At 35.2% G+C, this 26,783-nt stretch overlaps 4 protein-coding genes across 6 annotated transcripts; 3 read left to right on the top strand and 1 right to left on the bottom strand.

Annotated features, from left to right (window-relative positions):
• Positions 1 to 470: 470 nt before the first annotated feature.
• LOC141615784 (ABC transporter G family member 31) lies at positions 471 to 10,828 on the top strand. 3 transcript variants are annotated; one of them, XM_074433822.1, is made up of 25 exons: positions 471 to 1,010; positions 1,692 to 1,812; positions 1,919 to 2,007; positions 3,630 to 3,714; positions 3,868 to 4,030; positions 4,254 to 4,330; positions 4,413 to 4,557; positions 4,767 to 5,068; positions 5,164 to 5,445; positions 5,657 to 5,973; positions 6,070 to 6,230; positions 6,330 to 6,433; positions 6,521 to 6,677; positions 6,769 to 6,840; positions 6,912 to 7,039; positions 7,133 to 7,465; positions 7,583 to 7,873; positions 7,951 to 8,034; positions 8,145 to 8,278; positions 8,389 to 8,616; positions 8,746 to 8,917; positions 9,083 to 9,170; positions 9,258 to 9,424; positions 10,062 to 10,666; positions 10,711 to 10,828. In XM_074433822.1, the coding sequence occupies exons 1-24, from the start codon at positions 661 to 663 to the stop codon at positions 10,326 to 10,328; spliced, it is 4,317 nt and encodes a 1,438-aa protein (XP_074289923.1). In that variant the 5' UTR covers positions 471 to 660; the 3' UTR covers positions 10,329 to 10,666; positions 10,711 to 10,828. The 3 variants fall into 3 exon arrangements, with proteins under 3 accessions (XP_074289923.1, XP_074289922.1, XP_074289921.1); XM_074433821.1 differs by having other exon boundaries at positions 526 to 1,010; positions 5,657 to 6,230; XM_074433820.1 differs by having other exon boundaries at positions 526 to 1,010; positions 5,657 to 6,230; positions 10,062 to 10,828.
• Positions 10,829 to 10,883: 55 nt separating this feature from the next.
• On the bottom strand, positions 10,884 to 17,513 carry LOC141615820 (vacuolar cation/proton exchanger 3-like). Its single transcript, XM_074433823.1, has 12 exons — positions 17,349 to 17,513; positions 14,096 to 14,394; positions 13,877 to 13,944; positions 13,601 to 13,629; positions 13,301 to 13,497; positions 12,495 to 12,707; positions 12,278 to 12,397; positions 11,892 to 12,008; positions 11,741 to 11,794; positions 11,533 to 11,649; positions 11,255 to 11,345; positions 10,884 to 11,114 (listed from the first exon to the last, which is right to left on the bottom strand). Exons 2-12 carry the CDS (start codon positions 14,360 to 14,362, stop codon positions 11,056 to 11,058), a joined length of 1,332 nt encoding a protein of 443 aa, XP_074289924.1. The 5' UTR covers positions 14,363 to 14,394; positions 17,349 to 17,513; the 3' UTR covers positions 10,884 to 11,055.
• Positions 17,514 to 21,573: 4,060 nt separating this feature from the next.
• Positions 21,574 to 22,614, top strand: LOC141620179 (uncharacterized). The gene is made up of 3 exons (XM_074437135.1): positions 21,574 to 21,775; positions 21,888 to 22,164; positions 22,477 to 22,614. Exons 1-3 carry the CDS (start codon positions 21,755 to 21,757, stop codon positions 22,569 to 22,571), a joined length of 393 nt encoding a protein of 130 aa, XP_074293236.1. The 5' UTR covers positions 21,574 to 21,754; the 3' UTR covers positions 22,572 to 22,614.
• Positions 22,615 to 23,327: 713 nt separating this feature from the next.
• Positions 23,328 to 24,328, top strand: LOC141620250 (uncharacterized). The gene is made up of 4 exons (XM_074437186.1): positions 23,328 to 23,490; positions 23,591 to 23,714; positions 23,808 to 24,026; positions 24,143 to 24,328. Exons 1-4 carry the CDS (start codon positions 23,354 to 23,356, stop codon positions 24,326 to 24,328), a joined length of 666 nt encoding a protein of 221 aa, XP_074293287.1. The 5' UTR covers positions 23,328 to 23,353.
• The last annotated feature ends 2,455 nt before the right edge of the window (positions 24,329 to 26,783 follow it).

A 26,783-nucleotide genomic window follows, 5' to 3' on the forward strand; every position in this document is an offset into this window, starting at 1 on the left:
CCGCCATTAAAAATCAATAAATTAAAAATACAAATGTAGTACTTGTAAAAAAAAAAATCATCTACACCGAACAAAAACGTAAAAATTTACACCTCTTCAAAATACGCAAGACTCCTGCTGATCCATTTAACCCGACCAAGCACACCCATAACTACAAACCCGAGTTTGACCCACAAACTGACCCTACCCCATAAGACGCGTCCAAAATATCTAAAAAACCATAAATAACCCGATCCAACTCAGTCTGACCGCAATTCTTCCAAATTCGAATTGACCTGACCTAAGCCGGCCTGACTTAACCCGACCCGTTTACTATGTGAAGGGGCAAAAACGTAACTTGACAACTCTTCAAATACGCGGGACTTCCAAATCACGTTTTCTAAAATTTCATTCTACACAGCTCCGTCTCAGATATCAACTAACAGAAAATCTCACGTAAACACAACAGAAAATTTTTCTACTATTTCCTTACGACTAGGACTCTCTCTTTCTATTTATAACCCTAATTAAGAAATTAACAACTCATTTTATTTGATTAAAATAACTAAAACGCTTCAAAAAAAAAACCTTAACAAATTCTTAATTTTCTTAATTCAATCACTAATTAGTGTAATTAATTGATACGGAGTACTAAATCGTCATCATTTGATTATTAATGAGATGGCGGCATCGAACGGTAGCGAGTTTTTCGAGTTAGATGTACTCGAAGGCGGTTCATTTTCGAGACCGTCAAATGCCGAAGCGGTTGCTAAAGACGAGGATGAGTTACTTTGGGCGGCGATTGAGAGATTGCCGTCAGTTAAACGATCGAATTACGCTATTCTTCGAGGTTCGACTACGTTGGAGATGGCAGATGATGATCGTGATGGAGGTGCGGAGAGTGCGATTAGTACGGTTGATGTGAGAAAACTTGATCGGAATTATCGCGAGATTATTGTTCGTAAAGCGTTGGATACTACTGAACAAGATAATTATAAGCTTGTTTCTGGTGTTAAAGAGCGTATCAAAAAGTATGTGATAGTGTATATGATTTCGATTTTGTTATGATTGATTGATTTGATACTGTTCGTTTCGGTTTCAGTTTCGGTTTCGGAAATGATTTTGCGAAATGCATGAGCAAGTTTTGCGTAATTTGTTTATTCTGTTCGTTTTAACTTACTTGATCGATGTTACGTTTGATTTCACTGTTATGATTTTGATTTCGCTGTTCGATAGACGTTTCGGAACTTTTGATTATAGTGATGATGCGAAGTTGTTAAAATTCTGAATTATTTTAGTTTGTTTGATTTGATTTCACTGTCCGATACATGTTTATAAACTTTTTGATTATAATGATGCGAAGTTGTTAAAATTCTGAATTATTTAACGTGTTCATGTTACGATTCAATTTCACTGTTCGATACATGCTGAGTTAATTAGCTTGTTCGTGTTACGATTCAATTTCACTGTTCATACATGCATTTTTCTGAACTTCTGATTATATAATGATGCGAAGTTGTTAAAAATTCTGAATTACGGAGTATTCAATTTGTTCACTATTAAATAAATTATTGGACGATTTTACACGAATTAGGTATTGTTTCGTCTTCCTTCAATCAATGAATTATGTTCCTAATCAAGAAACTAATTCCTTAATTACGTGAAAAATACCTAATTTGATTGTATATTTCATGAATACATGTACATTGAAGAGTTGGATTGGAGTTGCCAAAGGTGGAAGTAAGATTTGAGGATTTAAGCGTTACGGCCGAAGTTCAAACTGGGAATAGAGCATTGCCAACCCTAATTAATTACGCTCGTGATACAATTGAGGTTAATTAATTCATAATCCTGTCATAATCAAATGTTTAAGTTTTCACACGACGTTTAATTAGCTTAATTAATTCACAAACTGGAGTATTGTTGTTTGTGAACGCAGGTTCTGCTAACGTCGTTGAGAATATTTCGACCTCAAAGACATGCGTTAAAGATCTTGGATAATGTCAGTGGAGTTCTTAGGCCTGGGAGGTAATGTATTTAATTTGCATGGGTTTAAAGACTCGTTATTCTTAAATAACTCCCTCCGTCTCATTCAATTGTTATCTATTGCTTTTGGCACAATGATTAAGAAAAGAAGTATGAATGAATTTTGACCACACAAATTACATAGCCCCACATGCAATGAAATGTGATCCACAAAAGGTTGCCAAAAATATAAATAGATAACAATTCAATGATACCCAAAAATGGAAATAGTCTTTTTTTGTCGTTAATATGGGGAAATGATTGCATATATCTGATCCCTTATTCCGATATTATTCGAGGGAGTTATGGAACCAATGAAGTAGTAAGTGTGGTTGTATTCCAAATTTGTCAAGTTCAATTTATTAAAATAAAACGATTTTCATATATCAATGAAGCTACAAGCTAAGGTTGTATTCGGAGAAGATAGTTCCAGTTTGTAGTTTGCATTTACTTTATTTCTTTTATATATTATATATAAATAAACGTAAATTATTCACTAAAACGGAGAGAGTATATAAAGACCATCTGCGGATCCTGGGGGGATTATACCGACAAAAGGCCGGGAAGTTGGAGATGTGAACTTTTGGTTTTGGCAACGAAACTCACGAGCTCTAAAAAGTACTCCATATAGGAAGGTTGAAGGTTGACAATTATTAATTAGTTTTACACTTTAGCGCATGATATGTAACCCTTGTTCATGAACATTCCCACAAGTGTTGCATGATTCTAATCAACTGTTTTGGAGACGTACACTATTCAATTACTTCCTCAGACGTACGTATGTCTGTTGCATATCTCATTACTAATGACTTGCGACATGATTCACATGATACAGTTTTCACCTTTACATTTGGTATTCTACACTGTTGTAGGGAGTATTTCTAAAGTTTTATGTGACCCACGTGTGTCCATTAGGCCAAAACATGAAAAATATTCATAAACAATGCTAAGTGACTTCAAGCGATACAGAGTCTCAATATCATGGGCGCACATGTCCTTATGTAGAGTCCCTTATTTTGATAACGCCTATAAATAGTATGGGAGAAGGTGGTCTTGATGTGATGTATCCCCGAGTGAGACTCGCCATTTCTATCTTCCTTGGTAAAATGGATTTGTCACTTCCATTGACCAAGTACTGATGTATTAACATACTCAAGTGTTTTACTGAATAAGCTTCACTTGTCAGTGGAACTTATTTAAATGATGTACCAGTACTGGCAAAAGTGGCGGAGCTAGAATTGCTAATATATGGATTCGTTTTTAACTAGGCAGTTATTTATTTCTATTTATGACGGAGTTTTTAAGTTAATCGTCTCAAAACCTGTGCAGTCTTAGCAACATACTTACTCCGTTCTAGCGAGTGAGCTTAATAATTCTTTTCTCCGGCTTGAAAGAAAAAAATTTAAATCAAACTTATTCAATAAAATGAAATTAGGAGCTAGTATTTTAGAATGGTGCCATCTCATATAGCCATATTGGATGACTTATGTATGTAGGACGGTCCATTTCTGCACATAAAAGTTGATTGAGCACAATTATTATGCCCATGGTGTTAGATTGTTAATTTCCTCAGTGAAAAGATGGAGTATAGCAAACATGCATTAACACTTTTTGGTATTTTTCAGAATGACATTGCTTCTGGGACCTCCAGGATCAGGGAAATCTACATTGTTATTAGCTCTTGCTGGAAAGCTTGAGAATACCTTGAAGGTGATCACTACTTAATTCTCATACAATTCTTAATCTTCAACTTTGCTGATGTTCTAGATAATGAATGAATGAATGCTTTTGTCGATGTTCTGATACAATTCTTAAATGAGGACTGATGATCAGTAGAGGACTTAACTTTTGTTGATTCCGCAGAAAAGTGGAAGCATTACGTACAATGGTCAGGGAATGAATGAGTTTTGCGTTCAAAGAACTTCAGCTTACATAAGCCAAACAGATAATCACATTGCAGAACTGACTGTAAGAGAAACTTTCGATTTTGCTGCTAGATGTCAAGGTGCAAGTGAATTATTCTCAGGTTGGTTGGTCGGTCTTAAATGATACTCCGTAGTTCATTCACTAGGTCGTCTGTATTAGCATCCTCTGTCAACTCGCAACTTCTTAGAACTCGGGAGGAAAATGTCCACTGGGTAAAAGGGTTAGGACGTATATAGTAAGAGATGCCTAAGATGCATGAAATGTTGAATTATTCGCTTATTTTTCGTGATCATTTATTGTTTAATGATTCAACCATTTTGCAGCATACATGAAGGATCTTGTTCGATTAGAAAAGCAAACGAATATACGTCCGAGCCCAGAGATTGATGCTTTCATGAAGGTTACATCTTGGGACTAACCTTTCTGTAGTCCTTTTGTTAGAGGCAGTAAAAGTGATGTTTTGTTTTCTTTGAAAAGTACAGGCGTCTTCATATGGGACAAAGAAGCACAGCATATCAACTGATTACCTCCTCAAAGTGCTTGGCCTTGACATATGTGCTGATACAATTGTCGGAAGTGCTATGCTTCGTGGGATTTCAGGCGGTCAGCGAAAAAGAGTTACTACAGGTTAGTTAAAACTGTATTTTTGTCAATATAAGTAGCATAACTAAAATAAGGTACAGAGTTGGTTAAAAAGTTGGCACTTGTGATGTTGACGGGGTATGAACCCTCGTCATGAGTACATCACTTAATGATCCTACCGACTAAGCTAATTCACATCTTATCTTGTTTTCATATTTACTCCTATGCGACTCTGACATACAATGTGTATCCAGGAGAAATGGTTGTTGGGCCAAAGAAAACTCTCTTCATGGATGAAATTTCCACGGGGCTTGATAGCTCAACCACCTACCAAATAGTTAAATGCACTAGAAACTTTGTTCATGAAATGGAAGGAACTGTACTCATGGCTCTTCTTCAACCAGCACCCGAGACATTTGAACTGTTCGATGATCTCATATTGTTATCAGAAGGGCATATGGTCTATCATGGTCCTCGGGCTGACGTCTTGGAATTCTTCGAGTCCTTAGGCTTTAAGTTGCCTCCTCGTAAGGGAGTAGCTGATTTTCTACAGGAGGTATATAGTTCACTTATTTTGTTTGAATACAATAGAGTCATAGTTTGTTTCAATTTTTCGTGATTCCTCTGCTTATTCCATGGTGCAAAATACAGGTTACCTCAAAGAAGGATCAAGCGCAGTATTGGGCTGATCCTTCAAAACCGTACCGTTTCATCCCAGTTAAAGAAATAGCGGACGCATTTAGAACATCTAGATTTGGAAGGGTGGTCAAAGACAATTTATCTGTTCCGTATGACAAATCTAAGAGCCATCCTCTAGCTCTGGCCAAAACAAAGTTTGGGGTACCAAAACGGGAGCTCTTTAAGGCGTGTCTTTCACGAGAAATTTTACTCATCCGAAGACACAGTTTCCTGTATATATTCAGAACTTGTCAAGTACGTTACTTACTTTATTCTCAGGACAATTTTCACTTGCTGCCCGACATTGTTCAAATATATAATGCAGTTTCATTTCAGACGGAGTTCAAATACTTGGTATTCATTCGCAATGAAATGTTGTTTTAGTTGTCTAATTTTGTGATAAGATGAAATGTGTTCCGGATTCTAAGATTTCCGAAAAGCTAAATTTGAGTCATTCTACTTTCAGGTTGCATTTGTAGGATTTGTTACAGCTACAACGTTTTCAAGAACAACACTACACCCTACAAGTGTGACATATGGAAACTATTATCTTGGTTGTCTATTCTATGGGATTGTCCATATGTTGTTCAATGGTTTTTCTGAGTTGTCTCTAATGATATTTCGACTTCCTGTCTATTACAAGCAAAGAGACAATTGCTTCTATCCAGCATGGGCATGGTCACTTTCAAGCTGGATTCTGCGTGTCCCTTACTCCGTCCTTGAATCTGTTGTATGGTCATGTGTGGTATATTACCCAGTTGGGTTATCCCCTGCTCCAGGGAGGTACATACTGCTTGTTACCTTAGTCCTTAACCATCAGACAATCAATCCTAGTTTTTATTTCGTATTTACTAAATCAAGCCCTTTTAACTATTGCAGGTTTTTCCGCTATATGTTTCTGCTATTTGTGATCCACCAAATGGCATTGGGTCTTTTCCGAGTTTTGGCTACGCTTGCAAGAGATATGACTATTGCAAATACATTTTCATCAGCTGCTTTGCTTGGGGTCTTTTGTGTGGGCGGTTTCATTGTTCCAAAGGGTAAGGCTATCTCATACAAATTTAGCGTCTGACAATAATACTTATGGAAAACCGTCTTGTAAAAATAAGTGCGCTTAATAATGGCTTACTCCATTTCAGATGATATTAAGCCATGGTGGACATGGGCTTACTGGGTGTCACCCCTGTCTTATGCTCAAAGTGCAGCTTCTGTTAATGAATTTACTTCTACCAGATGGATGAAGGTATAATTTCTCTTGTTCTATGAATTCTCATATTCTCAAGAATGTCATTGCAATTTTATGGCAACTTAAAAAGTTGGTCTTTCTCAGATATATTCCTCAGGGAACACTACAGTAGGAGAACAGATCCTTATGCTACGTAATTTACCGACAGATCCCAACTGGTATTGGATTGGAGTTGGAGCTTTGGTGCTATACGCTCTTCTTTTCAATAACATAGTTACAGTGGCCTTGGCGTTTTTGGATCGTAAGCTCTCACATTATATTTATTAAACGCTTCATTTCGTGTTTATGTTTAGTTTAAATGGATTACTTATCTCATTTTCTTCTTTTACCAGCTTTGAAGAAAGCTCAGGCTCTAGTTACTGCTACTGCTGATGTTTCAGATGCCAATGGTGCACTGAATAGAGGTCAGCCACCTTCCTATTACTTGGTTAGTTCATTATTACGGTGTATAATATTTGGATCCTCGTCCGCACAGGAAAAGATGAGCCATCTGCCCGAGATGGAGTTTCTGCTAGCACTGAGAAAAAGAAAGGAATGATTCTTCCATTTCAACCACTGTGCATGACATTTCATAATGTCAGCTATTTTGTTGACATGCCAAAGGTAGCTTATTTTGCCTGCTTCTGATTCTGTCGAACGATATCATGAAACTATCTCATAAGAGAGTTTGATAACAAAATTTGCAAATATTTCAAGGCAATGAAAGCAAAAGGTCTTCCAGAAACGAAGTTAAAGCTACTGTCGGATGTAAGTGGAGTTTTCTCACCAGGAGTTCTTACTGCATTAGTCGGATCAAGTGGAGCAGGGAAAACAACTTTGATGGATGTTCTGGCCGGAAGAAAAACCGGTGGACATATAGAGGGAGACATTAGGATCTCAGGGTATCCAAAAGTTCAGCATACATTTGCCAGAATTTCAGGATATGTAGAACAAAATGACATACACTCTCCCCAAGTCACAGTTGAGGAGTCTCTATGGTTCTCATCTTCCCTTCGCCTTCCTAAAGACATCCCTAAAGAAACCAAAAAGGTGAACAATGTTAATTTTACCCAACATTTTCTCACATCATCTCAATGGGGTAAATGGAGTAATTATTCGGATGACTATTAGATTTGCCAATATTTAATTATTGCAATGTGATTGCAGGAGTTTGTTGAGGAGGTGATGAGGCTAGTAGAACTTGATAATCTTCGAGACGCTTTGGTGGGCATGGCCGGCAGTAGTGGCCTATCAACAGAACAAAGGAAGCGATTGACCATAGGAGTCGAGCTTGTTGCAAACCCGTCCATCATTTTTATGGACGAGCCGACATCAGGCTTGGATGCTCGGGCTGCTGCTATTGTTATGCGCACGGTACGTAACACTGTTGATACAGGAAGAACCGTTGTGTGCACTATACATCAACCAAGCATTGATATATTTGAAGCTTTTGATGAGGTTTGTGTAGTACTTCCTATCTGAAAATGGATGATCTTGTTATTGAAAACAAATTTATCTTACACTTTGGTGCACAGCTACTGCTTATGAAACGTGGAGGACGAGTGATCTACGGAGGAAAGCTTGGACTTCACTCACACACCATGATAAAATACTTTCAGGTGATACGTCCTTCCAAATTTTAGGCCGTTTTCGTATAAAAATAATTTAGTGTTCAGTTATAATAGTAAGCAACATGCTGAAAATTTTGATCCGACTGTGTGATTCTCAGGGAATAAATGGAGTTCCACCGATACCTGATGGCTATAATCCCGCCACTTGGATGCTTGAGGTTACCACCCCTGCTATTGAAGCGAAAATTGGTGATGACTTCGCAAACATCTATAGAAACTCCAACCAATTCAGGTAATTTCTATTGAGTTTGTTTCGGAGAGGTTATTGTAGTTTTTAGTTTTTACTCAATGGTATGTTTGCTTATAACCAATTTTATGTTTCATGTTTTCATGAACCTAAAGAGATGTAGAAGCTTCGATAGAGGAATTGCGTATACCACCACCTGGAACACAACCTATAAATTTCGATACCAAATTCTCTCAGGATATTGTATCGCAGTTTCAGCTTTGCCTTAAGAAACAAGCTCTTGTGTACTGGCGAAGTCCACAATACAATGCTGTGAGATTCTTTTTAGCTGCCATCTGTGCATTACTTGTTGGCTCCATGTTTTGGAACATCGGCTTAAAAAGGTCCCTTCCTCACTCCCATATTACATGTGCATATAAATTGTATTTTCGACCATACTTTTGTGTTTTCATTGAGTTTATATAGATAACAGTATATTTGCGTTAACTTGTTAAATTCATTCTTTTCTGAAGGGACACGATCATTAGCATAGTTACGATAATGGGAGCTCTTCATTCTGCTTGCTTGTTCTTGGGAGTCAGCAATGCTTCTTCGGTTCAACCTGTGGTGTCGATTGAGAGAACAGTTTTTTACAGAGAAAAGGCAGCTGGAATGTACTCTCCATTTGCCTATGCTGCAGCTCAGGTATACTTCTACTCTAATAATCAATTTCTGTGATTTTGCGCGTCACTGTAAAGTATGATGACTAGTTCAGCATCATTTTTCTGTAATTTGAAAGCCTCTGTTTGGTGAATAATTACGAATGTCGAACTTCTGATTAAGACATATTCATTATGTTGTTTGAAACAGGCTCTTATTGAAATTCCATACATAGTCGTCCAAACACTCTTGTATGGCATCATCACATATTTCATGATCGGTTTCGAGAGGACTTTAAGTAAGTTCACTGGTTACTCATTTGTCTACCATGTCACTCCTTGACATTCAACTATTTACTTTAACAAAGTTCGTCAATCTTTTGCAGGAAAATTTCTGTTGTATGTTCTCTTCATGTTCCTTACATTCACCTACTTCACCTTTTACGGAATGATGGCGGTTGGTGTCACACCTAATCAACATTTTGCTGCCGTAGTTTCTTCTGCATTTTACTCACTTTGGAATCTTCTATCTGGTTTCCTCCTTCCTAAGAGGGTAAGTCCCTTATCTGTTACTACTAGTACAACATAATCTGCTTCAGTTGTTTTCTGAATTATTCTGAATTTTTAAGTACTGTAAGCTCTATCTTTTCATAGATGTCCTAAAGCCATTTCCTAGTACATTAAAACTTATATGAGACGGTCTTACTTGTGAGACCAACCCGTAAACCCTAAAGTAAAAAATAGAGTAAATTAAAAATTACTCTCTTTTAAAATACAGTTTTTAAAAATTACTCATTTATATAATTTTTTTCTAAAATTACTCCCTTAAAATGCACTTTCATCAAAAATTGATTCAAAACTCTAATTTATGTTACTTATTACGTTTGTTTTTGAACTTATTCTCCATTGATATAGGTTTCAAAGTATAAATTGGCTAAATCACAAACGAAATAAGTTCAACGGAATAAGTAACTTAAGTTGAGGTTTTGAAGCAATTTTTTGATAAAAGTTCATTTTAAGGGGGTAATTTTAGGAAAAAAATTATATAAAAAAGTAATTTTAAAAAACTGGATTTTAAAAGAGAGTAATTTTTAATTTACCCTAAAAAATATGTAACTCATTATTGAAGTGTATATATACTAAGAGCTAAACAGACTGATAAACTGTCTTTTTTGCTTGTCTACTATCAGCTCATTCCTAAATGGTGGATTTGGTTTCATTACATTGATCCCGTAGCATGGACGCTACGAGGGTTAATTACATCACAGCTTGGTGATGTTGAGAGCATGCTCAATGAAGAAGGGTTCAAGGGAACAGTCAAACAGTATCTCGACGTCTATTATGGTTTCGGTCCAGGAATGATTGGTTTATCAGCTCTGGTGCTTATTGGTTTCTGTGTGCTCTTCTCTGGTGCCTTTATGGGTTCTATTAGATATCTCAACTTTCAAAAAAGATGATTTCCGATATAATTCCGAACTACTTGAATTGCCATTATACTTCATGGTTGATCTCAACAAGACTCCTATAGCCCCGGAAACAGAAAAAGAGCAAGACATGTCCGAGATTGATAGGAAAAGGAAACAAGGTCAGGGCGAGATGAAGACGATAAGATTCATTTTTGACAATTATTCTGCGAAGATTAAGTTTCGGCACCTGAACTGCTTATGGTCGGATCAAGTATATATATACAATAATTCAGAGCGGTTAGAGGTCTCTAAATTTTTTTTTAATTTTTCTAAATCGAGTTTCTCATTCTTATCACGTCATGTGTACACTTCTCGAGGCTCAGACTATTGTAATATGTACCAATGAGGTCCTAGCGTAATAGTTAATGTTGAGGTACTGAATACTTCATGTACCAATTTTGAACTCCGAATCCATTTTGTTTCATTGTATTGTGGCTTTGCGGCCTCATATGGACCCAAAAAAAGAAAAAAAAAAATTGCAATTATTGTAATAGTTTATGCTAGATTTATGCACATACTGTATGATTAAGAACAGGGCGCGGTGTATTCGCAGGAAATGGATTCAGTGTTACTGAATCTCTTCACTTTGCAACTCAAATTTGGTTGGAAAAATATTGATATTTACAAAGATACACCTTGAGGTTTGAAAACTAATGTAAATCAAATCAAATTCTAAGGGTTCCTTTTTTATCTGAAGATTGAGGATCGACCGATTCAATCAAGCGGAAGAGAGTCCGACAGATGATCCGTATCCTGATCCGATGAGATTCCCTTGATCTATATAGCACAGACATTACAGACATTTCATTATGTTAGTACTTTGATCCTATGATCTAAAAACAAACAAAAAAAAAAAAAAAAAAAAAAAAGTCCGACTTGTTCCTTAGAGATATAAGATTCTAGAGTTTGGAACTTACTTTTGGGAGATTGAAGGACCAGGAAGCATGCAGATATAACCATGTATGCAAACAAGAGGACAGCGCCTTTCATGTAATGTGACGATCCATCCTGTATTAACGACATTTTGTATTACTTAATGTAACATTTGTAAATTGCAAAAGTACTTTGAAGTCTGAATAATTTGCAATAAAAAGACTAGTGGTATAATGAGACAGTCTTATGCAAGACTAACGGTATATTTTTGAAGAAATGTAAAGTGATTCAGAATAATAATAATAATAGGGTCACAACATACTTGCAGAGCGAAGGCTACAATAACGACCGAGATTGTTAAGGAACCCGTTTCAAGGGTACTAAGGCTGAGATCCATGTCGACTTGTAGGATCCATCCAACCACCACACATAAGGGAACCTGAATCGACAGAAGAAGATCAAGATCAGTTTTTTTTTTAAAGATGAATCAACTGTAAGAGTGACTGTTAATTTCTGGGCTCAAGTCTTACCACAAATATCGAAATTTGGGTTGCAGAACCCAAGGCAACTCCCAAAGATATATCCTGTTATAAATATCCAGAAATTAAGGTATAGTTAGCAAACAGAACATTATGATACGTCGATTCAAGCAAAGTATTCCAAGAATTTAAGAATTCTTACCAGTTTGTTCTTGAATGCGAATATAATTGCGCCTGCATGTTCTGCTGCATTCCCAACAATTGGTAGCAAAATTATGCTCAGAAAACTGATTGGAATTCCCCAAGTGCTGGAAGCATCCTGTGTTTGTAGCATTTTCAGTTAAATATAATGAATTAATAATAATAATTACATCGTCTTTCAGATTTTTTTTCATGATGAAAGTGAAGATCAGGTAGCAGGGCCATCTGAAACAGGCCTCAGATGGTGAGGGGGCGGATTTTTCGTGAGTTTCTTAGAAAATTCTTTTTGATTGGCTATTTTTAAACTTCAACATAGGACCCATAAAATCATTGAGACGGCACACTATCAGGTCGCTTCAAAGAGAAGCTGGAAATGAACTGATGTACCTCAATCGTGCCCACAATATACTCGGAAAGCAGAGCTATTGCAACAGTCATGCCAACCAACCAAGCAAACGAGCTCCAGAAGCCTACCACTGCCTTTTCATCTTCATCATTTTCATCTTCCTGCAAATTTCATCGGTTAATTAGTTAGAATTATCCTGTCACTAAAGTTTACCTTAAAGTAGAGGATCATGATCCTGTAATTCAAATAATAGTCCACCTCTTGTGATTCGAATAATTGGCGATGGGTCTTTAACTGAAAGAATAAATATGTCATATAGGCTACTAGTAAAACAATGCTGCTTGCTCTTGACAGCAGAAGTATAGAGCTGTCAGTAGATATTCCTGCGTTCCCAGATTGTTGCGATAACAGTGGCAGCGCGTGACAAAGAACTCCAAGCGACAGAAGCAGCACATTCACATCAGCTGAATTCTGTTATATTAAAGAGCAAAGATAAAGCACATTACATACGATCACGACTCATGACTGTAATTTCTTATGTTTCTTATCTGAACACAAATTTCCCATTTCTAATGTAGTCAAATACTCGCGACTTGTTGTCTTTGTAATATGATACAACATCATCAGAGCCTTAATCCTAAAATGATTTGGGGTCGGCTGACATGAATCATCCTTTAGAACCGTCCATGAGGTGAACGCACAAAGACAAAAGGAGATGATGTTGAAAACCGAAATAAAACTTAAGGGTGAATCATTTTGGGATTAAGGGCTCTGATGATTCATGTCAGCCGACCCCAAATAAAAACTTAGAATTTAAATCGAGAATAAAGATTAAAAACGATTTTGAAAACCGAAATAAAACTTAAGGGTCCGGAATACCTTAAAAGTGAACCAAATATTAATATATAAGAAAGTTGGTAAAAAGGTGTAATAAACCCGAAAAGAACAAATAAATTTTAAAAATTAAATTAAAAAACATTAAATATATCAAATAACGTCTAAATCTAGCTTATCGATATTAGATGCAATCCATGGTGACTCTAAATTACGCTCAAAATACTTACCCTGTCAAATCTTTGCTCCTTGCTAAGGTTAGCCAGCCCTCCACAAAGGAGAGAAGTGCCGAGAACCAAAAGCAAGTTCGATAGGATTGATCCGAGAAGAGAATACTTGACCACATCGATCTTTCTCTGGTAAAGCGCGAATATAGCTATTATGAGCTCAGTTGCATTCCCACATGTTGCATTTAACAGTCCTCCAACTGCAAATCCCTTATGTCTTGTTAATAATCGCCATTTTGGAAAACGTATACAATCAAATGGAACAAAGGACGTAAATTATGAACTATAAAATGATTATCGTACCTGTTGGGCCAGTATAGTATGCAATTTGCCTGCAATTTCGATATGAAGGTGAAAAATGTCAGGCAAGGTGATAGATAAGGCTAAGATCAAATACGACATGGTAACGCTTAAATCAATCAATACTATTAATTTGGCAAAAGATCGGGTGCTTGACATGGTAACGGTTAAATCAATACTATTAAAATGGCAAAAGATCGAGTACTTGACATGGTAAGACACAAATCAATACTATTAAAATGGCAAAAGATCGAATTGCAGAAAATCAAAGAATCATACTCGGTCAGAAAGCTAACTCTTTCGGCTAATGGGGCAAGTCCAAGTAAGCTTAACGCGAATATCCAAGGCTGCAGAAGATACAAAATCACGAAATAATCAATCAAATTTTATCAGACAGACAGAACTTACAAAAAACTTATATGAGACAGTCTTACGTACTGTAAGTCTGTAACACATTAACCATATAATCAAATGAAAAACATTGATGATCGAACTTACACGTCCAAAACCGTAACTTTGGGCCACAATGGCGAAAGGAATGGCCAAAAAAAGAGGGCAAATTTTAGTCCCAAGAATAACCTCCTGAAAATTTATCAGAATTCTCTTAAGCAACAAAGGCCTAACATCCTCCAAACCAATGGCTAATTCCGACTTTCTTCTAAGCGATGAAGACGACAAACTATGCGCGGTCTTAACAAGTCTCGGTTCATGGCTCGAACCATTGGTGATTCCATTTTCCAAATTCCATACTTCATTAGACCCCATTTTATTTTTTCAGATTTCAGATTACAATTTCACTGCACATATACAAAAAATTAAGCAATTTCTTCAGCTTATATGTAATAAACTGAGAGTGAGCATTAAAGGGTAAAAAAACAAATAGAAATTTCCTGGAAATTTCGTACGGATTTTGTTCTCTTGTCCATAGTTTTTTTTTTAAGAAATAAATCTCATAGGATGCATGGAAATTGTATAAACTTGTCATTCTTCATACTGCCATTTGTTACTGAAACTGTGGTATTCAATGCATATGTTACTGGTTTTATGTAACCGTTCACTGTTTTAAAAATAAAATGTTACTCCATATAACTATATAATGATATTTTTTTCATAGAAGTATCAAACCTAAAAAATAATATCGAGTCAAACTGGGTTTTAAGACCGCTATAAATTTGTTAGATAGTATTCTGTCTTAAGTCTTTTAAGAGACTGTCTCACGTTAAACGACAATGATGAACCGTTATTCAGACATAGCCTTAGTAGTCTCGCACCAAAAATTGTCTTTATGACCAAAGAAAACTCGTGATTAGTTTAGTTCTAATACAGGTAACAAAAATGATCGTTTACCTTTTATAGTCTTTTTTATGGATTCATGTGAGAGTATCATAGGTATACAAACTAGAAATGGATAATGCTGATATAGTAGGTGTTTTGAGAGACTGTCTTACGTTAAATGACAATGATACATCGTTATTGGGACTTAGCCTTATTAGCTAGAGACTTATATGATGCCTAATTTCACTCATTCTAGATTTCGAGACCTCTTAACTCCAAATTAGTTTTTCATCAAAATCGTCTTTGTGGTTCCTTATTCACGTACTAAAAAAGAAAACTCCTAATTAGTTCTAAAACATCTATCAAAGATGATGATCATTTACCTTTTATGTTCTTTTATATATTTTGATTCAGAGAATGTGAATGCATCATAACAGATAACAGGAATACAAACTAGAAATGGATAATATAATTATGGTAGATAGTCAAGGTACCAACATTGAAGATATATTTACTAAAACCCTCTATCTCTCTAAGAATAAATATTTAACCGGGTCTCCTGAGCAACCGTCTCACATTATTTCTGACTACGTTTCAATCATCTATATATCCATATAAATTTTGAATTGAACAAATACATTTGCACCCTGTTTTGGCTACTAAGAGCTACTCTTAAAATTAATCAGTTAAGCAAAATTCTACAGATACACAAATTATAGAATAAGACCATCTTACCGTATTAGACGGTCTATTTATTGGTCAAAGAATAAAGACTCATTTACTACTAGTATCAATGAATTAGTGTTGAATTAGTATCAATGAAACGGTTTTACACAATAATTATTGGTATAGTATGTTATTCTTTCAAATAAATTAATTTTCCTGATAAAACATAAAAGGCAGAAGATGTGCACCTTCCTAGAATTTTCAGAACTCAACAATAGTACAGTATATTACAGTATCATTTTCAGGATGAAAAATTTCTTCAATTGTTGGCATTTGGCATTATTATGATTTATAATATCAAACAAAATTATAGATATGCATGAAAAAAAATTAAAAAAAGATGATGGCTAATTCTACAATAAAATAAACATCCAAGCAGCTGATCAGCTTTTGGATAAAGCTGAAACTGTCTTGCTTCATAGGGCATTAGTAAAGTTTACGACTTTAAATGTGAAGTTTCCACTTTTGGATTGCTTCAAATTAACTATTGTGTTGATAGGTGGACACTAGACAATATCAGGCAGCACAACTTTTCTTATTTTCTCGCATATTCGTGTTGGACATTGGACACTCGCACGTAAATATAACACTTAGACACCTTATTTTAAGCCAGTGTAGATATTTCCTAATAACGGGTTGTTATGTCGGACCTTTGAACACGCGCTCGTGTTAAATCCTTCTAAACAAGTCTGAATAACATAGAATTATAGATAACTAATGCTCTTTGTGTGTCCGGCATTTATTTAATTTGTAATAAAATAGACGTTAGCCATGACTCATCATGACTATGTCACCGAATGACACAAAAACCAAAGTTTAAATCCTTCTAAACAAGTCTAAATAACATAGAACTATAGATAACTAATGCTCTTTATGTGTCCGGTGTTTAATTTAATTTTGTTTTTGATACGATTTAAAGGAAATAAAATAGACATTAGCCATGACTCATCATGACTATGTCACCGAATGACACAAAAACCCAAGGGTTAAACAAATGACGGAGTTTTAAAAAAATAGCCCAAGTAACAGGAGTTGTATTTTTGTAATCGAATTTCTTTTCAATTACTTTAACTAAAAAGACTACTACTAAAAAAAAAAAAAAAAAAAAAAAAAAAGACTACTACAAGGTAGGTGCATACATACAAACAATCCTATTAGGGTTAGTAACTCGATTGTATGCAATGGCGAATCTATGATCAAAAGTTAGGGCTTAAACATAGGTCAAAGTTCTATCAGAACACACAAGTAACACGATAAAGTAACCAAATTCGTAAATTTAAACCAAAAATATTCATAATTTCAATTGTTGGAAAGGACGAGCAACCTTACTAACCCCTCGCTCCACAATTACAAATATCGACAGCAAAAACTCACAAATAATTGGCAAAGGAATTCGAACAGAAGTAAATAACATAGCATATAACAAACAAAAGACATTACTTTTTTTACCCGAACCTACCAATTTCAACATTAATTTACCCTTTACCTATTATATTACTCCGTCTATAACAAACAAAAGACGTTACCTTTTTTTTACCCGAACCTACCAAATTCAACATTAATTTACCCTTTACCTTGTCTTTTGAATATTATACAGTATCTGACTATTAAGCAAGCACAGTCAATAATTCGAATTACCCTATTGTAACAGGGGTAAAAAAAACAGAATTAAACTAGTAGTATTGAATTATTGATTGATTGATAAATAGTGGTGCGAAAAAATTAACAGCAGTAGAAAAAGAGTACTTACAGTTTAACCGTTGATAACGGAGCATCGAGCATATAAGTACGGTAGAAGAGGGGTAAAAAAAATTGAAAATTGAATTTGTGAACAACATCTGTCATGGTAAAAATACTTGTGATGTAGTAAATCGGGCTGATGAAGATGTGAAGGAGCCCAATTAAGATGTGGATTATGTGGATAGAGGCTAGGGCGTGGCGGGTAAGCTACTTTTTACGGTTGTGGGCCCATTCATAACTTGTGAAAGTGGGTTTAAAGTCTTTCTATCTTAATTGGTTGGATCTCGACCGGACAAATGGATCAATTCGGTTCGGTTCGGTTCGTTTCAGGTGAATTTGGGATCGGGTTATTTGAATCGGGTCTGGACATTTTGGGTTCAGGTCATTTTCATGCGATAATGAACATTCGGATTGGGTTGAATAAGGTCGGAACAATTCGGGTTTCGAGTTAAATTTGAGTCCCCAATTCAAGTGCGGATCGGGTTATTTGGACCGGGTTATTCGGGCCGGGTAATTTAGGTCGTGTCAGTTTTACCTGGTCTAGTTGGATAAGAGATTTATCAACGTAAATATTTGTGTGAGACGGTTTTATGTAGTAATAGAAATGGATATTCTACAGTGTATCCTTGAGTTTTTCAGTTTTTTATGTTGTACCCCTCCTTTTTTTTATATTCTATGTTATATCCTAAACTTTTTACTTATTTCTTCATCATAATCTCGCTTAACTCTCCATTAACTTTATCACTATCAAACAATCGTCTTTTGACCTTTATTCTGACTCATTAATGTTGTATCACCATCCTATATGAGAAACATGACAAATCATTTTTAATAAGCACAAACTACTATTAAAAACATCTCATATGATTCATGACATAATAATGGAGATTTGACGAATTTTTAGTTAGGTTCGTATACTATTTGGTGGGTAAAGGGATAATTTGGCGAACTAATGAGTAAATTAGTAGGTTATCGAGTAATTAGAATGGTAAATAAACGATTTAATAGGCCAATTAGAAAACTAAGTTAAAAAAGAAAATAATTAAGGTCATGATATCGATTAATATATAGAATTTAGGGGTACACCATAGAATTTCAAAAATATAGGGGACAACATAGAAAACCGAAAAACTCAAGAATATACCATAGAGAATATCCCTAATAGAAATTTAAAATACAATGGGGAAACATGTAAACTATGTGTGAGTAGATACGGTATAGTTTGTATAGATATGACTTATATATAAAAATATTTAACTTATAATTTACGGTAAGGTAAAATTAGCTTTACTTAAACTTGAGTTCATCAACATCTAATGGCGTATCTAGGATTTATACCTTAATTTCGATAATTAGTTTACCTATTTTCTTTAAGAAATTACTAATTCTCAATCTGAATTTGCGCACACCTTAGGCTGCCCTTATGGACATCACTAAAACTTTGGAGAGACGGTCTCTCACTAAGTTATTGAGAGACCAACATTTCGTACCCTTTTATTTATATTTCGTACCCCTTTTGTTGTTGATCGTATCATAGTACTTTCGTGCCTATTTACATAATAAATGTACCCATTTTATCATTAATCATGATTTGTACCTATTTTATTACCTTTAGTACCACTTTTTCTTAAAATCGTGCAATGGTCTCTCAATAAAGCTTATTAAGAGACCGTCTCTCAGGAGACCTACTGGATTGACATAATGACATTGCAATTTGCAACGCACATCCTCATGTTCGACCCCTCCTGTGAATAATAGGTCATCTTTTTGCGAGTACATGACCATATATAGCTCGTATTCTTATATCTTGAGACAACGCAAACCCGTAAATATGTACTTATATTATGTATTCATGTGTCATGTAAACTACTGCCTAAAAGGAGCACATTTAGGTCAATAATAACACGGAGTATTTATTAACATGACCATATATAGCTTATATTCTTATATCTTGAGACAAGGCAAACCAGTAAATATGTACTTGTATATTTATGTATTCATGTGTCATGCAAACTAGACCTGGCAAACAGATCGGGTCGTGTCGGGTTCGTGTTCGTGTCACATGTAAACGGGTCACAAACCCTTCAACCCAAACCTGACCCGTTTAAATCTCGTGTCGTGTTCGTGTCGACCCACCTACATAAACGGGTCATCAAGCCTCAACCCTAACCCGCTAATATCGTGTCGGGTTCGGGTCGTGTTTTCGTATCATGTCAATATTTGGAAAGTTTTAAGTATATTTATGTGATGAAAGATAAAAAAACTTAGGATTAATTTATTAAACAGGTCATTCGTGTCGGGTTCGTGTTTAGACAGCTCAACCCAAACCCGACCCAATTAAATATCGAGTCGTGTTCGTGTCGACCCACTTACATAAATGGGTCATTGAGCCTCAACCCAAACCCGTTAATTTCGTGTCGGGTTCGTGTCGTGTTTTCGTGTCGTGTCATTATTTGCCAGCTCTAATGCAAACTACTGCCTAAAAGGAGCACATTTAGGTCAATAACGCATGGAGTATTTATTAACATGTGTCTAAAATTATACAGGATAATATTTAGGCCGATTTGCAAACTACTACCTATAAAGTTACTACTTAATCACTCGATTAAGAATTTAATTGACTCTTATTAAGTAAATTTCATTAAGTAATTCCCTTTTTAAATTTAATCCTAAATATTCTACTCATACTACCTTTATAATAATCCTAATCCATTTTTAATCTTTCTTATTCATCATCTTCATCCACACACCACCACACGACCATCAACATCCACCACTCTCAACAACCACCACTAATAATCACCACCTTTAACACCCACCACTATTTATCGTTTTTATCTCACTCTAGGTGACCACTATACATCACACTACGGCCACCATCAACTTCTACGATTATTGCCACGCCCGCCGAAAACCCTTCACCACCATAACCTCACCATGACTATCACTGTCGTCGGCCTCCTACTATCATTACCGAATTGACCTCCTTTGACCTAGGATTTTCTATTGGTGGAGACTTGAGGTGGTTGTGGTGGGTTAAAGGTAGGGCTTGGGCGGCATTATGGGTGGCGGATGCGGATTAGGGCGTGGCTGGATTAGGTGGTGGTGGTGGGTATGACAAACATCGAAAATAGTGGGACTATGGTGACTCTGTGGTGGTGGAGGAGGAGGATTTTTGTGGTGGCTATAAAAGGTGAGGAAGATAGTGTTAAGTGGGTGTTTAAAGAGGGGAAATTTGGGTAAATTGCATTATAATTTTATAATCTGAGTTTTTGATTATTTTACCTTAGTTAAGACCTAATTTAGGTATAAGGTTAGAAAGATTAATAACTTTGTAAATAGTACTTTGAACAAAAGAGTATAATATGTAGTATGTTGAAAAATCTTGTCTATAATTGGTAGTATTTTACAATTTATCCTAATCATATATTATATTAAAACAGTAACCGGCTACCTATTCTCTCGCCACGTGTCACATCCTATCCTACCGCCACGTGTTACGTCCTGCCCTACCGCCACATCATCCAATTTCCAATCATATATTCCATTTCAACGTGAGTTATATGTTAGCAGATATTTCCGAAAATCAACTCTGTATATTTTAGGAGATAAATTTCCGAAAATCTCGCCCATATAAACCGTGTATATTTTAGGATATATTTTTTTATATTTGATTTTATATAAATTTCCGAAAATCTCGCCCATATAAACCGTGTATATTTTAGTATATATTTTCTTATATTTGATTTTATATAAATTACCGTAAATCTCGCCCATATTAACTGAAATTCCATTTGTACGTGAAAGATCATATGGTATTATTGCCCATATCAACTGTGTATATTTTAGGAGAGATTGAGATTTTTTAATATTTGATTTTATATGATTGCCGAAAATCTCGCTCATTTCAACTGTTTATATTTTAGAAGATATTCTTGCCCATATCAAGTCAAAACAGAATAGTCAATTACTATTCTAAAATATTATTGCCCATATCAAGTCAAAACTGATATTCTTGCTTCAAATATCAATATCTCGCCAAAATCACAAATCTTTCCAGTTTCACAAAATCAAAAATCATCTCCACAGTTAGAGTTCAAATATAAGTTTGACAAAATCAAAAATCTCCACATTTTGAGTTCAAATATACTAGAAATTTCTGAATTTTTATAAACCTAAAAATTACTGTATAAATATCCCAATTTTTATTCCATTTGCCACCATACATTCATCCTTTTCCAAACTAAAACTAAATTCACAACAATTCATTTCTCAACAATGGCACAAAGCATGCTCATCACCAGGTTCAACGAAATCAAAGTCGAGGACGAGTACATCAATGTTCGGGCTAAGGTGATCCGCAAATAGGAACGACCTGATTTATACAGCAAGAAATCCGGATTATTTGCAATAGACATGATTCTATTGGATGATCAGGTTTGTTCTTAATTACAAAATTATTGTTGTACATGAAATCAGAATTTCCTTTGAATTTCCATTTTATTATTTTTCAATTATGTAACTAACACCTTCTTTTCTTGAATTACAGTCCAACGTCATTCAAGCAACTATAAGAAAAGCATTGATTAGAAAGTTTCAAAAAACCATAGAACAAGGAAATGAATACAACTTTACTAATATGGAGGTTGCAGAGAACACCGGTTCAGATGTCAACAGGATGTCAGTATACCACAAACATCGCCTATATTTCAGTTTCATAACCCGTGTTGACCACCAGCGCACTCAATCCATTTTACACCATGGTTTCAGATTTAGCAAGTTCCAAGACATCTTGGATAAGAATGTTTCAGATCGACACTACTTGGGTATGTACTACGAATATGTACTCATCGATATTAATATCAATTTATTGTGACTATTTTTTATCGACACTATTTAACTAAGTTTTTGAGAATTATAATATGCGCAATTGCTATATCATACAAATTTTTTTGTGGAAAAAAAAAACGAAACTGCCTTTTCAATTTTTGAAAAAAAAAAAACGAAACTGTCATATTTTAATTTTCAACGTTTTAATAAATATTTTGAAAAGTTGAGCCATTAAGTAAAAAGCTAAATAATTTGAAGAGGTAGGAAAAGTTTAAGTACCTCAAACTACATATTCCAATTTTCAACAGATGTAATTGGAGAGTTGACTGGGTGTTCAAAAGTCACTTTGTCCAAAAACAAAGGAGAAAAGCTTAGGACGGTTGAGTTAACTGATCTTACGTAAGTTTACACACTCTTATTTGAATGATTTTAATTTAGCACGTTAAGTCCTTCGCATATGAATCCACTAACATTTCATCCTACAAAAACAGTAAAACTGTATTGAAATGCTCGGTTTGGGGAGACTATACGGATGACTTTTCGTTTGTGGATGATTGGCATTGCTCGGAGCCAATGATTTGCATCATGCAAAACGTTCAACGAACTACTTATAACGGTACAGTTTATTATTGGTATATATAATTTATTTTACGCATAGACATTGATACGTTTATTATTGGTATATATAATTTATTTTACGCATAGACATTGATACTAAAAGTTGATAAAAATTAAATTGCAGGTGAGGTTAGAATAACCAATACTAGGTACGCAACACAAATTGGTTATAACAAGGAAATCCCCGAAGTTGAAGAGTACCGCGAAAGGTCAGTTTTCAAACTATGTGCTATCACAATACGAAAATTTTTTGCACTCATTTAATGATTACTCTAATGACAACTATAGACTATTCTTATTCTATTACACCTTTATATCCAATTCTATCAGGAATCGTGATTTACCAGCTTCATCCGAGTCCAGAATTTCTGAGCTATCACATGACTCTTACGACTTAATAAGGCCAGAACTCATTCGGACTATTACAGAAATAGTCAAGACCGGCAAGGTATGGCTACTGGGTTAAAGTTCTTCATGTTAAAGTTCACAGCATAATGACCATTAACATCATTTCTTCGAAATTTTTAAAATTTTTAGGCTGGCTACTGGGTCACTTTGGCTACCATAATGAACATTGACCTTGAGGGACATTGGTATTATATGTCATGCAAAAACTGTTATAAGGGAGCTACTAAGGGCGAAGATGGTAAACTGGTGTGTAAAGAAAAATGCTTGGGAGAAAAGCAAACCACAATTATACCCAGGTATATTTAGCATTTAACATCGTTTGATAATAGCTAATCTCAAAATATAATTGTGGTTTGCAGACTTACATTGATATTTTGATTATAATTATAATTGCAGATTCCAAACCAAGTTTGTCGTAAGAGACTCGAGTGGTGGTTCTGCTAAAGTGACTATGTTTGAGACTCATATCTCCAAGGAGATTAAAATGTCTGCAAGCGAAATACTTGATCGCCAAGACCAGGTGAAATTTACTCTAACCATTTTGCATTAAAGAACTCAGTCTTTTCACGAGCCACTTGACTATTAATTTCGTTTGCCTATTTAAAATGTTTAGAGTGATGACGCACCTGAAGAACTTGAGGTCTTTATTGGCCGTGAGTTTGTCTTCAAACTAGAAGTCTCCCGTAAATGGAATGTCGACGGCAATCGTACTTCCTACACAGTAGTGAACATGACAGATGACAAGAATATAATTGCCCGATGGAAAGATGCGCATGCCAAAATCAATGAAGATCAGCTTGAACACGACTCTGGACTTAATATGGCAGACAAGGTATTACCTCCTTAAAATACTGAATTACTAAAGCCACATTGCTTATAATGTCTATTAAATAATGTAGAATTATATATCATATATTATACCTGAACTTTTTTGTACACCGTCTCCAGGCCAACAATGGAGGCACTCAGCTTGATACTGATGAAGCAGCTTTTGATGTCACACCTCCGCTAAAGCGTCCACTCTCCAGAATAATAGAAGACATAACTGGCGAAGACAGTGAAGAGGAGATCACAACGGCTGACCAGCTGTCGACCACCAAAAGGCAAGTCAAAGTCAAAGTGGAGAAGGTTTAGAACGGTTCTCTGATGAAGGAGATATCAGATAATGAAGTCTACTTTTTAATTAGTTGATTAGGATAATTTTTGAATAAGTGGTTTAAGTAAGTTTGAAATACACACTATGCAGTAGCAGTTGTTTTATGTCCCAAACAATTCTTATTATGCTCATTTGAATTTATGATAGTTAACAAGGTTTTTTTCTAAATTTTTGTGCATCAAACCTGTGGAAATTAGCAATACAACCCATTAGGTGCAACAAACGATTTAAAAACCACAAAAAATGTGTGATTTCGAAGTTTACTACCTGGGAGTTTCAGGACCAAGATAATCCTTATGCTGCTTTGTCATGTCAGACAGTTACTGCAATTTCCTGTTTCATGCAACATAAAACTTTACAACTTTACTTTGCTACATCTCAATCCCTTACACTTAAACAACATCACTATGCCTTAATCAGCTGAAGCGTCATAAATCAAAAGAACTTGGATCAGCAGTGTAAAATTAATGTTGGTCGGTGTTCGAAAGGTTGTATGTTTGCAGCTTTATCCTATTTTCTTAATGCAATAGTAGTTTACGTATGACCCACGATAAAAATCGTGTAAAAAAATGCATTTACACTTTGTGACAATACAAGAAGCGTAAAGAGTTTAGCGAGACATTTTGCACCATCACCCGAGGAATAACTTAGCTAGAGCCATTAACTAATGAAAAACTTCAAAAATTGAGCCATCACTACTACAGATACAGGCTATAACAACGGTCAAAAACCGTTGTTATATAAAAAAGCGGACGTTGTTAATGCGTCCGTTGTAGAAGGTTTTAACAACGGTTGGCTTACTTAAGGAAACCGTTGTTAAAACTATTAACCACGGTTTTATGTATAAAAACCCGTTGTGGATAGTGTGACACAATTTTGGGGGGAAAGTTATAACAACGGGTTTTAATATACAAAACCGTTGTTATAACTAAAGACAACGGGTTGTTATAAAATAACCGTTGTTGTTTGTTCTTAAAAAATAAAAAAAAAATTAAATTAAATATTACTAGATGCATGCATAATTACGGCTGTTAGAATTCGATGCATGCATTATTACCGACATCACTTTGTACATATGAACGGATAATATGGAATTAGAAGGGTTAGTAAACGGATTTGAAGGAGCATTATTGAGAGATATGATGATGATTATGGCACAACTTCCTAACATATTTATTAATTAAAAAGCAATTAACTCAACCCACACACATTGCTTAGTATAAATACATTGCATATCTCAACTAACATTTTCATTATTATCTCATATATTCATCTCCAAACTCTAACTGTTAAAACAAACTCTACTTAATCTTTCAAATCAAACTCAAAAACTCTAAGAAAATGAATGATTTCATCCTAAAGACTCTTACCATGATCGAGAACAACAACAACTTCATCCGCCGGTTCCTCCATATTGAGGAAAGTTTCAGGAGCTACCTTGCGGAAGCTCGAACCGCACTGAAGCACGCCAAAGAAGATGGCTTGACGGGAGCAAAGAGATTGCGGCTATATGACGATATAGCAATCTGCTGAACGGAACCTCCAAATAGCCAAGGAGGAGAGGATGGATACGATAGAGCACAATAAGATCCTCCATGAAAATATAAGAATTGCATTTTTACATATGTAATTTTTTTTTTTTAATTTATGTATTTATAAATATATATATATATATATTAATTATGTTTATCTTACTTCTTCATGCATCTTGCTTCTTCATTGTTTTAGTAACTAATTATGCGAACAATACTTAAACAAATAACATAATGGTCGATAAAAACACATATATGCAAAAGAAATAAATAGAAAAAGAAAATAATGACGATGAAAACTAAGGATGGCGAAATTTACCCGATAAATACAGAACGTAATAGACGATGAAATCAACGGTGACGGCGAGAGAAGAAGCGACGATGAGAAAGTGAGAAAGAGAGAAAGAGAGAAAGAGAGTGTGTGTTTTGTGTTTGTTTTGTCTTTGTGTTTGTGTTTGTGTATTAAGGGTTGTGTTTTGTGGTCGCAGCAGACTTACATTTGTGTGGTTTATACTATGGAAGGTATTGACAACGGTTATTAAACAACAACCGTTGTGAAATATGTTTTAACAACGGTTGTAAAAAACACCCGTTGTCAAATATGTTTTAACAACGGGTTTCAAAAGTAACCGTTGTGATTACTTTTCACTAACTTTGCGCCAATTTTGCGCCAAATTATTAACAACGGTTGTGCATGTGTGACCCGTTGTTAAAACTAATAACAACGGTTTTAATAACCATACCCGTTGTAATTTATTTTAGTAAAATTCGCGCCATACATTCTACAACGTCTATTGTGATTTTCGTGAATAATCGTTGTTAAAGGGGCGTTGTAGTTGCCTAAATTTGTAGTAGTGCATTAATTAACTAATATGCCAAATAAATTGAGATAACCATTTCA

This window comes from Silene latifolia, chromosome 1 (genome assembly GCF_048544455.1).
Source record: "Silene latifolia isolate original U9 population chromosome 1, ASM4854445v1, whole genome shotgun sequence".
NCBI classification, from domain to species: Eukaryota; Viridiplantae; Streptophyta; class Magnoliopsida; order Caryophyllales; family Caryophyllaceae; genus Silene; species Silene latifolia.